Genomic DNA, 18,178 nt, shown 5'->3' with positions numbered 1-18,178 from the left:
GAATTTATTGCAATTTTAAAATACAGAATATTTGCTTGTTAAAAAAATCTGTTTAAATACAAAAGTATACAATTTTGCAAGACTCAATTTTTTGGAGATTCTGCCGGAATGTAAAATAATATTAATGTTTATTATATAATAATATTTAAAAATATTCATAAGTGTTCATTAATTGTAAATTATTTTAAATGAATGATTTGTCTGTAAATAGTAATTTTGGATTAGGCTAAGCAATTTATAAAGTGTGATAATTAGATTTTAATTTTAATATTTAACAGTAAAATTTATTATTATTTATCATTTTTATTATTATGCAACGATAACCCATGTGACATTTTTGGTCACAGTGGTAGCCGAGATCATATAAGCCACCACATAGACCAAAAATGATACACGGGAAAAGGTAATATTTATACTTTGATGACGAGCGTTTGAACCGATGGATGTATTTTAAATAAATGGAATATTGTTGTCTTACTATGTTTATTCTTTTCTTTTCCTTTTTTTAAGGATTCTTTAAGGCCCAGCATTCGTTAAGTCACATTAATTCCACCGGAGTGGTCACATGTCCCTTCACGCTTGATTTTTTTAAAGAATGTATATTGGATATTTTTAAATTTATAGAATATACATAGAATTTTTTTAAATTTTTATTTAACTCCTAACTTTTCCATAACTCTTTTCTTTTCAAAACATATAATTATTTTGAAGAAAAACAATTTTTTTCAATACAAAAATGGTATTTAAGAAAAAAATCAATTACGTAAAATGTTACCTGGATTTAAAAAAAATTAAGTTGCCACTGTAACGAATGCTGAGCCTTAATTTAAGGATTCAGGTCAAAATATTTGGTGAAACACGTTTCTTCCTCTTCTTTCGGTGTTGGAGCTAAAATTAATTGATCCACCTGCAAACACATTTGGAAATAACAAAGCATTTCTTCTTTTCTTAAAACATATTAACTTTAATATTTTTTTGGTTTACATACAATTAAATACCATGATAAAGAAAATATTGATCTGGTTAAAATAACATATGCGTATAATACATATTTATGGCTAAGGTACAAAACTGCTACATCCTTAGAATTCCTTATAGACTCGGTTTAAGCAGCTTTGCAATCTAAGTCAGTGTTGTACGTTTTACTCTTGGTTATTAAAAATATTGCTTAGGAAAGGTATAGGTTTTGTCCGCCTCCGTAGTGTAATGGTCAGCACGCTGGGCTACCGTTCTGGAGGTCCCGGGTTCGATTCCCAGGGGGGGTAAAATAAATATAAGTGATTTAATCACTGTCATATTTATTCAATATTACTCTGGACTGGTACCTGAAGCGGAGGGCTGATCACCTTTCCTTCATGTGTAAACGATCAAGATAACACTGCGTTTATATGACGCAGTGCCCTATGCACCATTGGGGTGCGGATAAGGGGTTTTTTTTTTTTTCAAGGTATAAAAGCATTCCCTGATTTTAAATTTTATTAGATAACATACTTCACTTCACTTCGCCTCAAACCCTTATCCGCACCTTAATGGTGCATACGGCACTGCATCATATAAACGCAGTGACGCAATCTTAAACATCAACACATGAAGGAAAGGTGATTAGCCCCCCGCTTCAGGTACCAGTCTAGAGTAATATTGAATAAATATTAGAGTGAAAAAAATCGTTTATATTTATTTGACCCTCCTGGGAATCGAACCCGGGACCTCCAGTACGGTAGCCGAGCGTGCTGACCATTACACTACAGAGGCGGCGGTTAGATAATATAAGTACTAAACAATATAGATTACATAGAAATAAGAACATAAAACTTAAATGTAATAATTTTATAAATATTTGCAAAAAAATCTCAATTTGTATTCAGCATTAAAAGTACAGTCAAACGTGGATATAAGAGGAACCCCTATAAAGAGAGATGACTTAAGTTTCATTATTTTACCCCTTTATAAAAAAAATAAGCATAGGTATGAGAGATACCTCTTTATGAGAGAAAAAAGGATATACATATCATCACCCCTTTCAAGAATCAAAAATCGACAATTTTCGGTTGCGCATGATTTCGGAATGTCCAGAAAATGTACTTTATTCCAGCAAAAGAGGCATATTTTTAACTAAATATTTATCCGCTACAGGGCAGAAAGTGTTGTTTTTGCATTTTGAAGAAAATGGGTATTGTTTAATAATGTTTTTAAATATCCTAAATATTTTTCAAATGGAGAAAAAAACCTTCAGTTTTTACTTAAAAAGTTCTGTTGCACAGTAAAAAGTTCAATAAGTGGCTTGATATTTATTTTTAATACATTATATTATATTTTTAAACTTTAAAAACGTTCTCCTGAAAAATCAAGTTTTTTTATTTATGACGTTCTTGAAAGGAGTGAGCGATATATGAAAAGTTAAAATGCTAAGAATTAAGGGTATTCTAATACATGAGAAAAGAAATGGAGAGTAGTAGCAATTAGGGCACTCAAGGTTGTGTACCTGTATTCGTATAAGTTTGTGCAAGTTTGCACTGCTCATGTGTATCAACTTATGTGTAAGGAACTCCTTAAAGAGAAAGGGCTTTTGACTCTTAAAATATTTCAACTCTTCCGGGATGAGGAGAGATAGCGCAATGAGTAAATATGGTTTCTAGATCATTATTATGAATACTAATGCAACTATTAAGGTCAAAAACATAAATTATTCTTACACATATAAGTTTGCCAACAAAAATTATTTAAAATGAAGCACTTCCCTATTGAGAACACTGTTGTGTTCAGAAAATACAGTTACTGTACGGCCATCTTCTTTGAAGAAGTACGGGCCAGGAATTCTGAATGCATCCACACAGCACCATTCAGTAAGTTAAGCGGAATGCAGACATTGTTGGTGAATTTTTTGAGATTGTTTAGCAGCCTAGTACTGACAGTTTTGCTTTTTTAACATATCATAAGCAGAAATGCGCCTCATTACACATAATTGAAAGATTTAAAACATCTGGGTTCAGTACATCAAGAAATGTTTTGTAAAATTGTATTCTTGTGGTAAAAGTTTAAAAACAATTTAAACTGAATTGAGATGTGATTTTAAGAAATAAAATTGCATTATATGTGTAATAAAATTATACATTTTTAACCTCAGTCATTTTTCAATGCCCATTGCGCCACCCTACATAATTACTAGCTTGTTGGTATAAAAATATTTATACCTATTTTAACTACTGTGGCAATTTTATATATTAAAAAATATTTGCCGAAACTAATTCAAATTACATTGATTTAAAATTCTTTGGTAATAGAATTTTAAACATCAATTAAAATAACAAAAAAATATATAAATACAATACATACGTATATCAGCACGAATAAAAAAATTCATATTCTTTTTACCACGATCCGCACCCAAAAGTAAAAATATTTGCACTTAAAAAAAAATTACCACACAACCGCAAATATTTTGTACACGTGATTTCTAGTTTATCTTGTCATACTTCTCCCAGCTTAACTCTAGGCATTACAAGATTCTTGGATAATATATCAAGAATTAAACAGGGTTATTGGATTGAATTCTACTTTTATTTACATACATATTGTAGTCGTACAGGAGAAAGTGACCGACTAACAAAACGTAAAATGTTCAGGATGGCCATTTAAGTCACTTTTGCTTGGCAACAAAATAAACATCAATGCAGTTAATCATTTTTAACAAGTCAATATATTATGCTTCCAAGTTTAAAATCCTTTGGGATTTTTTCAGGGCAATATTAAGCTAGTAAGATATCAAATAGTCAGTGATCATGTTTTTGTAAAAAATGCACTTGGTCACTTTTTCCTGTTTGACTACGATATAATATGCGACGCGTTTCGTCTTATTAAGACATTATCAAACTCACATTGAGTGTTTGATAATGTCTTAATAAGCCAAAACGTGCAACATATTTTCATTTTATATACGTAAATAAAAGTAGAATTCAATCCAATAACCTTGTTTAATTTTGGATATATTACCCAAATATATAAAATGGAATTCTACCAACTGTCTGCAGTTACAATAAATTACAAGATTCACCCGCTAAACAGACGGCCTCTGGGTTATTCTTTCCGCATTGGCGACGCCGCTACCTTTGCTGGTCGCATTATAACTAATATTACTAGTGCTGGAGCTGGTGGCCATGTCGAGGGGGTGGCAGGCGCCCGAGGTGGGATCCTTGACGGGACTGTTCTCGGCGCTCGGGGAGTCGTTTTCCGATTTGCTGAATCTCTTGTCTCGAAGCTGTCTGAACTGGTCAAACTTGCGGTTGAGGTCTATGTCGGATTTGTTTCTGATGGAGTTGACCTTGGTTCCTTCCGGGATGTCTTCCAGGTTATCTTCGTCAACTTCCTGAAATACAGTTTTAAGAATATTAATAACATATTTTAATGGTGTATCATCAGCTATAATGGATCGCGTGGCAAGACCCAAATGGCAATGGGCGGGACATGTTGCAAGACAGGACCCCTAAAATTTTGAGATGCAGACCCTGGGAGAATAAAAGAGGCATCGGAAGACCTGAAAAACGATGTGCTGTGAGCGGTAGAAATTGGCTGCAAGCAGCAACAGACTGAAAAAATTGAAGGATACGGAATATGCCTATATCCAACAGCGGAGAACAGAAATAGGTTAAGAAGAAGAAGACGTTGCAGTCACAGAGGATTTGATAAATAAGGAGTGCTTATGTAAAATTCTTAATTACACACAATACCAGATGGGTAAAGAAAATACAGAAGGAGAACAAGTTTAACCTTTTCCCCGTACTACATAGGGCAATATAATGGGATTTGAGATGCATCACATATTTTCATTTTATATAAGTAAATAAAAGCATAATTCAATCCAATAACTCTCTTTAATTTTGGATATATTACTCAAAAATTAAAAATGGAATTCCACCAACTGTCTGCAGTTACAATAAATTACAAGATTCACTGGATTATTCTTTCCGCATTGGCGATGCCGCTAACTTTGCTGGTCGCTCAGATAGGACAACGTTTAATTATTTTTTATTTATTTTTTAAAATTTATTTCTTAAGTTAGCTTATATTAAAACTAATATAAACTATTATATACATTTACATCATCTTTATATATTTACATTTCCTTACAGTAACTTAGACATTTATTTTTAAATTCTTTCAGACATTTTTCAGACATGAAGTAAGTTTAATTGAAATAATAAAAACCTGTTGTATTATTTCAGTTTAAAAAATATCATCCACGATCACAACCATACCTGTATTTCTGCAAAAGTGACAGGTTGCGTGCGATATCTAGCGGCATTCTCCCGAAGCTTCTTTCTGACGGGCCGTCGGTAAAGCAGGGAAGTCGGCTCCGGGTACACGGTGTCCATCTGGAACGCGTTTACGAAAATATAAATATCGCACTATTTTCGTCGAAACATATTTTTGTAAAAATTTGCCCCAATTCCAGTAAAATCGAATGCATCGAAGAACATGTATTTCGTGGGGGGAGATTATCTCGAAAATGGATTATTCTGGCATCTATTCTCGCCCAGGTGGCGCATAGGGCAATGCATAGGCAACTCTATCGCTGATAATATAACGGCAGGGTGATCAGTGACGCACTCCATATACTTGGATATAGGAGTGGAATATGTTTGATGGGATGCGGATGACGTGAGTGAAGGAACTTAAGGCCAAGAAAATTACTGAGAGTAGGCCCTTAGGAGTGTGCGACAGGTTCAGCCGCACGCGATAAAATAATCTGTGCGAGTCGATGACCTTTTTACGACGACGAGTATAAGAGTGAAAAGGCATATTAATCAGGGGAGAAGAATATCGGATTTAACATCTTCTTCTAACCCTTATACTCACCCAATGGTGCATAGGACACTGAATAGTATCGAAGTAGTGTCATTTTAATCATTAATCATATGAAGGCGAGGTGACCAGTCCCGCGCTTCAGGTACCAGTCCACGGTAATGACTAAATAAGTAAAATAGTGTAATGTTTATTTCGACCATTCGGAGAACCCGATACCTCCAGCATGGTAGTCAAATGTGCTAACCACTATGCAATAGAGGCGGAGAAGCCCCCCATTTATAATTTGAATATTTAATGACAATTTCATCCGGCACTAAAAAAAATTATTATTCTGGTCTAGAATTTCTAGATGAGCTGATGATTTCTATGTGAAAGCTATGTAACTTTATAATTTTAAATTTAAAATTCGCCACAGCATCTGCAATTAATTTCAATGGCTGGTCATTTGAAAGTCTAGAAAAATGGCTGCATAGAATTAAAATAATTTGGGACGGAGCGTTTCATACAAGTTACTATGGATACCCATACATATCATAATGTTATATATATCATACGATAGATACATGCTTCAAATATCGTGAATCGCGTCTCGACTGCCGAGAGTAGCCTGAGAAATTAGCGTATAACACGGCGTTTCCCAATCTAGGGCTCGGGTACCTATCTAAAAATGGGTACGGTCTTGAGTTATTTAAAGTAACATGAACAGAAAATCAACATGTTACAAATTCGATTTCACACAGTTTATTCAGAAGCATGTCGCGATTAACTTTATATTGCCTTTATACAAGTACCGAGCTAGTTGAACGAGTTTTTTTAATCATATCGTAGTCGTACAGGAGAAAGTGACCAACTGACAAAACGTAATATGTTCAGGAGGGCCATTTAAGTCACTTTTGCTTGTCAAGAAAATAAACATCAATGCAGTTCATCATTTTTAACAAGTCAATATATTATAGTTCCAAGTTTTAAATCTACTGGGAAAATTTTCATGGCAATATTAAGCTAGTGATATATCAAATAGTTCATAATCACGTTTTTGTAAACAAATGCACTTGGTCACTTTCTCCTGTATGACTACGATATATTTAATTTGACTAAAAATGCAAACAGAAAAAAGTTAATGCAGCTTCAGATTTGAGTTCAAACCTTACATAATTTAATCCTGATATAAAAGTAAATATAAACAAAACAGGGACAAGGATTATACTGAAAGATTTTTCACTATATTTTTTTATTGAAACCTTTTTTGGTTCACGCATGCCATATTTTGATCTACATAGGAACTGTATATAAAAAATATTTTTATAAAGTAACCAATTAAACCAGTCACGTCGTAAGCCCAAATTTAAATATGCCCATCTCAATAAAAAAAAAATTAACTATTTTTACGTTCTATGAATGATAAGGAGAGTGATTTATTGCCAAAACTACAAAGTTTACAATGCTTTTAATATATCATACAAAATACCTAGGAAATTATTTTTTTTTAACAAAAATAATTATATTGCTCCTTCTCAGCTCAAACGCCCCTTGCAATATTTCATTTATTTATTTCAAATGATAAAAAATAATATAACAACAACCACGTCGATCACAAATATTTTTGCAATAAATATATATATAAAAAATTAATATATGTGATAAATAAATAAAATGATCGGTGTAAACATGCGAAATGGGTTGCCATTTTTGGCGTACGCATGTGAAAAAGTTTGGGAATGTCTGGATACATTTAACATAACACATAACGTGATATAACCCGCAATTATTGTATACACTTCAAAATCTTTAAAGTACCTACGTTATTATACATCTATATAATAAACTATCCTCTCCGAATGTTTAATATCGTATCGCGCCAACTTATTAATAAAAAATAAAAATTAAGAGACTAGAGTGTGTTTCGAAAATATCGTGAGATCAGTTTAAAGATCATTTATTTTAATATCGTGTAATCTAAGGAAGGAATCACGCCAATCTCCAGCCGAGAGTATGACTGAGTAAGCCCAGGGGTGAGCTGGAGGGGGCTTGATCCAGTGTGATTTGCAAGCCCCCTATTAATAAAACTAAGAACAGTAATAAAAACAAGCTCTTTAAAATAACTACGGGACAAAATGTAAGCAAAACGCAAATAAATCGCTCCAAATTACATCAATTTTAATTTGTTGGGATAATATTTTTGTCATCTTTCTTACAATATTCCCAATATGTATTTCATTAATGTTTTTATTTGTTTATTTTTTATTTTTCATTTATCAATGTATCGGCATTTTTACTAAATTAACTCTCGAAGGTAGATACTTATCGGCGTAGGAAGACAACCTAACAACAAAAAGAACGTACTAACCGCAAGGTACCAACCGCAATAAGTGAATTTTTTTAAAATTATTATGTTGACATTTTTTAATAATTCACCCTCAAAGGTAGATACTTATCTGCATAGGAAAAAAACCTAGCAACAAAAATAATGTACAAACCGCAAGGTATATCTATTTACGAGATTGGGTTGATACTAATGGATATAAAGATACTTTATATATATATATATATATATATATATATATATATATATATATAATATATATATATATATATATATATATATATATATATATATATATATATATATATATATATATTATATATATATATATATATATATATATATATATATATATATATATATATATTATATATATATATATATATATATATATATATATATATATATATATATATATATATATATATATATGTATATATATATATATATATATATATATATATATATATATATATATATATATATATATATATATATATATATATATATATATATAATATATATATATATATAATATATATATATATAATATATATATATATATATATATATATTATATATATATATATATATATATATATATATATATATATATATATATATATATATATATATATATATATATATATATATATATATAATATATATATATATAATATATATATATATAATATATATATATATATATATAATATATATATTATATATATATATATATATATATATATATATATAAATTTAACAATATATATATATATATATATATATATATATATATTGTTAAATTTACCCATCCCCATTTAAATAACAAATTCAATAATATTATATTAAAATTAATAATAACTCACTGCGCTGTTTATTTTCAGTGGTAAACGAAGCGTAAACATCGGTTTCATTTATTTGTGTATTGAACCAAAATTTACGATATGTTTTCTGGAAATTTTAGAAATATATTTATTTACATACATAGCAGAGTGCTCTCAACCTAAATACGGCCACGAATCATTTTAAAATCGGTTATTATTTATTTATTCTACCTAAATGTGTTGTGCTATGAAAGGCTAAATTCATTGTACAAATAAATTAACAAAATGAAACATTGCAAAAATAAATTTTAAAACATTGTAATACTAGTAATTTAATAATTTATACTTTAAACACTACCCTTTGAATTTCTATTTTAAAATTAAAATGTAACTTTCTTCTATAATCACTATAAATGTTTTATTATAACTTAATTATAATGTCTACCGGTTTCGAAGCTAACCACTTCTTTATCAAGAGTGATTAATACTATATTAATCAGTCTTGATAAAGAAGCGGTTAGCTTCGAAACCGGTGGACATAAAAATTAAATTACAATAAAATATTTATAATGTATGTAATGTAATGTAATAAAATATATATAAATTATTTAATTTAAAATCTTACTTAATCTCAATCTAGAATATCGTGGGTGTACTGGCAAAAACGTTAACTCGAAAATATCCAATTTGTCTTAATGATGAGTATTATAAAGATTTCAACGTTCTATAAACTGGCAAAATATACTAAGTAGTTTGAAATGTCATTTATACAACGTTCTATAAACTGGCAAAATATACTAAGTAGTTTGAAATGTCATTTATACTTATGTGGTTTTAAAAGTAAATTTAATTTTAAGTTTAACAGCGGGTATTTTATTCAGGCTTATTGAGCTTTAAATAACAAGGATTATTCAAACAGGGATTTTAGAGTATACGTTTTTTGCCAGTTCACCCACGATATAGTAACACTTATATGCTTAGTTTATAAACAATGCATTACAAATACATTCATACAAAATACACGAAAAATTATTTAAAAAAGGTTTGACTTTAAAAACATTTTGGAAATTAAACTAAAAAAAATTGTCAGCGTTTGTTTTCTTGTTATTAATTTTGAATGTAAAATTTAATAAATTTAATATCCCGACAGCTAAATTGGTAATTACTATAATTTGGTATAATAAGAATAATATGAAAACTTGTTAAAAATAGCAACATTTTTTACCAAGAAACAAAGCATTATAAAATACGTGTCAGCTTTTGTTTTGTTGAATCTAAAATTTAATAAATTTAATACCCGACATGTAAATAAGGTACCTACTAGAATTTGGCATAAAAAGAATAATATGAAACGTATTATGAAAAAAACGTTTTACCGTAAGAAACAAAACCTTATAAAGAGTACGTGTCAGCAAAAAAAGCTTAATTACCGTGATATGATTGCTAGCGTAACCTTGGCATAAAATTGTATATAAAAATAGTATCAGGTAAGCACTGAATAATAAAAAAATATTAATATGCTGTTGCCACTCTATTGCTGCAATTCTCAAAGCCATGTGTATAATATAAGTACAGGGTGGCACAAAATTAATCACCTCATCGGAAGATGTTATAACTTTTGCAATTGGCGTCGTACGTCAAACATATTTGGCATTTCGCGCACTCCTTTCAAGTACGTCATAAATCGTAAAATTTGATTTTTCAGAACGTTTTTAATGTTTAAAAATATAACACAATGTATTAAAAATAAATATCGAGCCACTTATTGAACTTTTTACTGTGCAACAGATCTTTTTAGGTAAAACCTGAAGGTTTTGTATTAAAAATAAATATCAAGCCACTTATTGAACTTTTTACTGTGCAACAGATCTTTTAAGGTAAAACCTGAAGGTTTTTTCACCATTTGAAAAATATTGAGTATATTTAAAAAAAAAAAATTAAACAATACCTTTTCTTCAAAATGCAAAAACAACATTTTCTGCCCTGTAGCGGGTAAATAGTATGTTAAAAATATGCCTCTTTTTCTGGGATATAGTACATTTTCTCAGCCATTCCGAAAACATGCACAACTGAAAATTGACGATTTTTGATTTATGACGTTCTTGAAAGGAGTGAGCGATTTGTGAACTAGACAGCTGCAGTATACAAACAGGTCCAGGCTGGCGCGAAATTAATTTTTCAATTTTGTTTTTGAATTACTTTTTTTTCTTAATAAAAAAAAGAAGAAATTGGGTGGTGGAAATCTTTATTTGGACCTTTATAATTTTTTCTGTTGAAGTGGAAAAGATGATATCCATCAAGTGGCTGCGGCCAGTGTGTCCGTTTTACCAATTTGTTTGTATACTGCAGCTGTCTAGTTTATAAAAGTCAAATATGATTGACGCACGACGCCATTTGCAAAAAAACATGTTAATCTTCCGCCAGGTGATTAATTTTGCACCACCCTGTACATTTGAAAAAGTTTAACCGGATCGCAAACAGCTAATTCTAGATTGATAAATCAACGATGATAATTTATAGGAAATCGTTTGCAGATAGCATGATCGTTCTAGATCATAGAACAGGAGTGAGAATAATCGGCGGGTAGATATGAGAAGATGTGGAACAGTGTATGATAGATCTTCGAATGGTGATATAAGGAAAGAATGAAAGGCTAAGAATGAAAAGCGTGTTGAGATGGTTTAGACATGTAAATCGAATGAGTGAAGAAATAATAGTAAAATAAATTTATGAGGCGAGTGTGGTTGGTACTATTACCAACCACACTCCTTCTATAAGCAGGGGAAGACCGAGGAAAACTTGGCATGATCAAGTATTTCAAGGTGTCAAAGTGATCAGGAGTCATTATAATCAAGTATGCACGAGGAGACGCAAGCATGCGAAAGAGGCGAATATTGCGTGCAAAGACAGATTGGTGTGGCGCTCCATTCTCTCTGCCTATCCCTGCGGAAGCGACGTGATGGTTAGTTAGTTTATTTTGAATCTACGTGATTTTAATGATAATCATATACTTGCACATTTTATCGACGATATATTTTTTTTATTAAAATTTTTCGGAACAAGTGTCACAATATATTTTAAGAAATAGTGGTAAAACTTAAATTATATATTATATATTAAATAATTCAAATTGTTTGTTCCATTGCAAGCCCCCAAATGTTGCCATAAAAAGGATTAAAAAAATATATATATTAATCGGGGAATACGTGTTCCTTTTACAAAAAGTACCTACTCGCGAAAAGCAATGGAAACACATCATTCCCGCCAATCTTCGCTTCCGTCCAATCCCAAACAAAATGACAGAAAACAATACATATACGTAAATTTCTGTTTCGTATTCCCGAGTGGACATAAATTAATCAGTGGTATTTTTATTTTCAATTCAGGTTGACGTCATCAACACTTTGGGCGCAATTATTTTATAATCCACTAAATCCAAGAATTTAAAAATATTATTCTTATAGGTTATTTTTGCCATGTGTTGTTTGCGCTTCTTTTGTGCATTTCGGGCGCCTTGCACTGTTTATCATCCGGACTGACTGACGTTTCCAACATTCATTTTCCAACGAAAATCATTTGCAAGACGTGAAAATTTTATGAATCAGAGAAAAATTTGCTACGAAGCATGAAAATTTCGAAGCCCTGAAAAATCTGTTCTAACAGGTTTTTATATAGTAAAGATTTTGATTATATTTTATCAAAGAAAAATGCAAAAACATACGAAGAAAATATATATATATATAATATATATATATATATATATATATATATATATATATATATATATATATATATATATATATATATATATATATATATAATATATATATATATATATATATATATATATATATATATATATATATATATATATATATATTATATATATATATATATATATATATATATATATATATATATATATATATATATATATATATATATATATATATATATATATATATATATATATATATTATATATATATATATATATATATATATATAAATATATATATATATATATATATATATATTATATTATATATATATATATATATATATATATATATATATATATATATATATATATATTATATATATATATATATATATATATATATACATATATATATATAAATATATATATATATATATATATATATATATATATAATATATATATATATATATATATATATATATATATATATATATATATATATATATATATATATATATATATATATATATATATATATATATATGAATGCTGAACGAATTTTATCATAATATTATGAATTATAATACTTTTGTTTATTTTAACAAACGTTCAGGTTTTGAAAATTATTCATATTTTGAGGCGTTTATTTACAAAATGATATTTTCGCGTCGTACAAATATTGTGATGTCACAGTTGCTGAAATTTGCTGGGCGATATGCATAAAGGAGCCAATCCATAAATCATACAAAAAATACATAACATGTACAACATTTTCGAAACTAAAATGCAAAACAGGCATAAAATATTTTTAAAGTATGTAGTAACGCTAGTTACTCAATCATAGTCAGTACATGTTTTGTTTACAACATTTTAAGTGTGTCCAAATACTTGTTCACAAATCTAGATTATCATGAGTAGAATTGGTGTGTGTTACACGTGTGTAAATTGATCACTTAATCAAGCCTATGACGGTCGTAAGCCCTGTAAATGTCCAATATTCTTCTTCACCGATGTTGAGAATTTATTTTGTATTAACCTAGAGCATTGTTCCGCCGCGTGTGTGCCCGGCACAATAGTGTACCGTGGTAGTCGGTGTGCCGCGGAAAAAAACGTCTAGTTTTGTGAAAATAACACAATTGCTCCAAATTTTGATTGCCTGTTCCTGTTAAGTAGACTCACATTCCGCATTAAACATAATATGTTACCATAATATGGTAAATATGCACCTCTGAAATTTCTTAATTTGGTAGGTGTACTCGAATAGAAAAAGTTTGCGGAACACTGACCTAGAGGATAGTACGCAAATAATGTGTAAATATTTATTACAATGATTAAAGAAAACACTTGTTTTTTACCACTTGAGTTTTATTATAGACTACGTGTTTCAGAAGTTAAACTTCCATCATTCAGGTCTGTATAATAACTGTTATGTTATTATACAGACCTGAATGATGGAAGTTTAACTTCTGAAACATGTAGTCTATAATAAAACTCAAGTGGTAAAAAACAAGTGTTTTCTTTAATCATTGTAACATGTCTTACCACAAAGTTAATGCCGAAACAATAAATAAAATAAATATTTATTATTACGGATAATTTTAACCGTTTTGATTACTAGCAACTTTTGCCGTATCTTGGAAAAGGGCATTTTTCATCATTTTATAAATTTCGAGTGTACGAATACAACATATTTAGAGTCACGCCAATATTTTAAAATTGGATTGAAAATGACGTTTAAAATGGAAAAGGGTAGGTTATAAAAGAGGTGGCAAGGAGTCTTTTGTTGTATTGACGTTTCTATTCAATATCGAACTTTTTTTTACCAGGCTTTGTGAATTCGGACAACAATCTGTTTTCAACTTGTCTATTAGCAAAATATAAACAGACGCGGTGTATTATTTTTGGATCGCACGTGACGCGTAATAATTCCGAGTATGAAAAGAAAATCCAAGAATATGTAAACATTGTACTATTTTAAAATTCCACTTCGTTTTAACATGATCTGTGGATATTAATATTCGCTTGGAAGCTTTTTTGAAGAAAGACGACGCAGACAAGATTAAAAAAAAAATGTTATTGGTGTATACTCGTATAAATTGGTGATTTTTACCATTTTTTTGTTAGAAATATGTGAATTGCAGATTATAATGTAGTGCAAAAATAAACTCGGTTAATGTTTAGGTAATAATAATATTTCTCGTCATTGATACGTAGTTAAATGTTTATTTTGTACGGTTGTAAAAAAAAACAAAAATAAAAGTGGTTAAAAACAAAGTTTGAATTTTATTTTATAAAGTTACTAAAAAAGTATTATTTTTTGACATATCATCAAAGATGAAGAAGAATATAATAATCCAGATTTTATGAACAAGTATTTGGACACACTCTAAATGTTGTTAATAAAAAAGACTTGTATAAGATCACTTTTGAGTTTGTTTATGTAAACACGACTAGTTTCGAGAACTACAGATGCTCTCATTTTTACTACATATGTTGAGAGAACATTATTGGTACATTCTGAAACTAAGGTGTTGATGAAAATATTTGTAGTTCTCGAAACCAGTCGTGTTTACATTAATAAACTAAAAAGTTTTGGTATCTAGAGTTCTATTTTAATTTTTTAATATTTTAATACTCAAATATTGATTTTATTCCATTCCCAAGAATCTGATGCGCAGGACTGCTTTAATATGGTAAAAACAATTAAATATAAGTGCCCTAAGGACCAACATCTGAGAGTAGAGTAGAGTCAAATGAATTATTTAAAAAATCAGAATAGGAGATTTTATAATGATTGGGACACGTTATATAAATCTGCAAATAAATGCTCTGCATAACAAAACAATTCACCTTACATTGGTAGCTATAGCAGTCGAACGAATGTCGATATGATATCGATTCTCATATTACTAAGTGCTCCCTTAATTAACTACGCACACTATATGGGGTCATTACATCGTAAAAATATATGTGAATCACCAGAATTACTGGCCGTGGAAATTCAGCTGAATAATTTTCAAACTACCCGTCTGGCAGGTGCAATCTAACGCACATGCGTTTTTAAATATTGAATTCTTTATTGTAAATTAAACGAAGGCAAAATAATCGGCTAACACTTCGCTCACTCCTTTCGAGAACGTCATAAATCAAAAAACTTGATTTTTCGGGAGAACGTTATTTAAGTTTAAAAATATAATACAATGTATTCAATATAAATATCAAGCCGCTTATTGAACTTTTTACTATGCAACAGATCTTTTTAGGTAAAACCTAAAGGTTTTTTCTCCAATTGAAAAATATTTAATATATTTAAAAAAATAATTAAACAATACCTTTTCTTTAAAATGCAAAAACAACATTTTCTGCCCTGAAGTGGGTAAATATTAAGTTAAAAATATGCCTCTTTTGCTGGTATATAGTACATTTTCTGAGCATTCCGAAAACATGCACAACTGAAAATTGACGATTTTTTATTTATGACGTTCTTGAAAGGAGTGAGCAACTTATATCAGGTAGAAACTGGTAGAAGGCAACATTATTGTAGACCAAATACAGATCAAAAATTTTTTTTGAACTGGGCTCAAGTAACACATCATAGTTCAAGTAGCCCCGTTTTACGGTAATGTGATTATCAATCATGGATCCAATGGTGAATGTTAGACGTGTTTAAAGTGATCAGCCATGATGGGTCGTAAGCCCTGTAAATACCCAGGCTTCCATATTTTTCTACATCTATGTTGAGATGTTAAAATATATTTTTAATATAGTTAGCTGAACTTTAACATTGCTGTTTAAGTTGTCCCAGTCTGAAAGTACTCTGGAACTGTTGATATGTATGCATGGATGTCTCACCGAAAGTCGTAGTTTAATGTTTTATTAGTGGAAATAAGAACAAATTATTTATTGACGTCTCATCAAAGATGAAGAAGAATATCCATTGGTGAGATGTCTCTAGTGAAGTTCTAGTGATTCAAGAACAATGTTTCAAAATTGGTTCATATATATATATATATATATATATATATATATATATATATATATATATATATATATATATATATATATATATATATATATAACTTCCAAGAATTTGAGTAGTGTGGTTGTCAATAATAGGTAGAGTTGGTGAATGTTACACGTGTGTAAAGTGATCACTTTAACCAGCCTATGACGGTCGTTACCTCCGTAAATGCCCAGACTTCCATATTCTTCTTCATCTTTGATGAAATGTCCGAAAATAATATGAAAAATACTCCTATAATTGGAGATAATCCAGATTTGTGAACAAGTATTTGGACACACTCAAAATGTTGTAAAGAAATGAGAACAGTTTAATGAATTTATTTCAATACCGTAGTCATACAGGAGAAAGTGACCAAGTGCATTTCTTACAAAACGTGATCATTGACTATTTGATATCTTACTAGCTTAATATTTCCCTGGAAAAAATCCCAAAGGATTTTAAACTTGGAAGTATATGGTAATATATTGACTTGTTAAAAATGACTAACTGCATTGATAGTTATTTTCTTGCCAAGCAAAAGTGACTTAAATGGCCCTCCTGAACATTTTACGTTTTGTTAGTTGGTCACTTTCTCCTGTCGACTACGATATAAGTATTTATACGATTTGAAAATGAACCTTTGATTGCGCCTCGTCTACGCTACATACAGTAACGAAACGAGGGGGCACGTAACTCGACGCTCCCGAGCGTCGTCCCGACGGTAGACCGGTGTGACGTCACCGCCCGGCGCCGACCCTTTTCCCAGCTGCCAAGAGCCGAAAGCCGTCCATAAAAACCCTAACGACCCTTATTCCGAGAGGATGTTTTCCTTTCTCATCCAGTATTTCAACTAGCAAGGAATGATGGAGATATCGATAAACTATATAAAATAGGCCGAAGCTGAAAACTAGCGAGATGAGGTAGATGCCGGCAGTATCCAATGTAGTTTTAGCACCAATCCTAAAGGATGAAACCCACAAAAGATGAAAGAAAGGATGAAAGACTGAATGCAGCCGAAATGCGATCTCTCAGATGATTATAAATTTATTAAAATTTTTATTTTATTTCTTTAGTTAGCTAATATTACATTTAATACAAACAATTTTTTTGCACTTAATTTACATCAAATTGTAAATGAGGACACTTGTTTTTAACCACTTTAGTTATATTCATTTTAATGGCTAGTTTTAGAAGCTACAGATGCTTTCATCTTCGGGTCTGAATATAGCTTTTGTGGCTTCTGAAACTAGTCGTTACAATAAATATAACTCAAGTGGCAAAAAACATTTAAAATTAAAATTAAAAAGTGTTTTCATTTAAAATTTCATCATGTTTTACCACATAGGGAATGCCGAAACAGTAAATAAAATAATTTACAACGTTTATATACATATATATATATATATATATATATATATATATATATATATATATATATATATATATATATATATATATATATATATATATATATATATATATATATATATATATATATATA

The 18,178-nt window shown here is 29.7% G+C and overlaps 1 protein-coding gene across 1 annotated transcript in view; it reads right to left on the bottom strand.

Moving 5' to 3' along the window:
* Positions 1-2,041: 2,041 nt before the first annotated feature.
* The window catches only part of LOC148303527 (uncharacterized), a 36,431-nt gene continuing 20,294 nt past the window's right edge, over positions 2,042-18,178 (bottom strand). The window contains exons 2-3 of the mRNA XM_088269817.1: positions 5,253-5,369; positions 2,042-4,363 (exon numbers count right to left, since the gene is read on the bottom strand). Of these exons, the coding sequence (XP_088125943.1) occupies positions 4,055-4,363; positions 5,253-5,369 (426 nt within the window). The 3' untranslated portion in view covers positions 2,042-4,054. The remainder of the gene's footprint in view (positions 4,364-5,252; positions 5,370-18,178) is intronic.

Source organism: Brachycentrus maculatus, unplaced genomic scaffold (assembly GCF_059751285.1).
Source record: "Brachycentrus maculatus isolate JH-2025_06_01 unplaced genomic scaffold, ASM5975128v1 h1tg000364l, whole genome shotgun sequence".
Taxonomy (NCBI): Eukaryota; Metazoa; Arthropoda; class Insecta; order Trichoptera; family Brachycentridae; genus Brachycentrus; species Brachycentrus maculatus.
The sequence above is the reverse complement of the archived record's forward strand: the minus strand, read 5'-3'. Positions and strand labels throughout refer to the sequence as shown.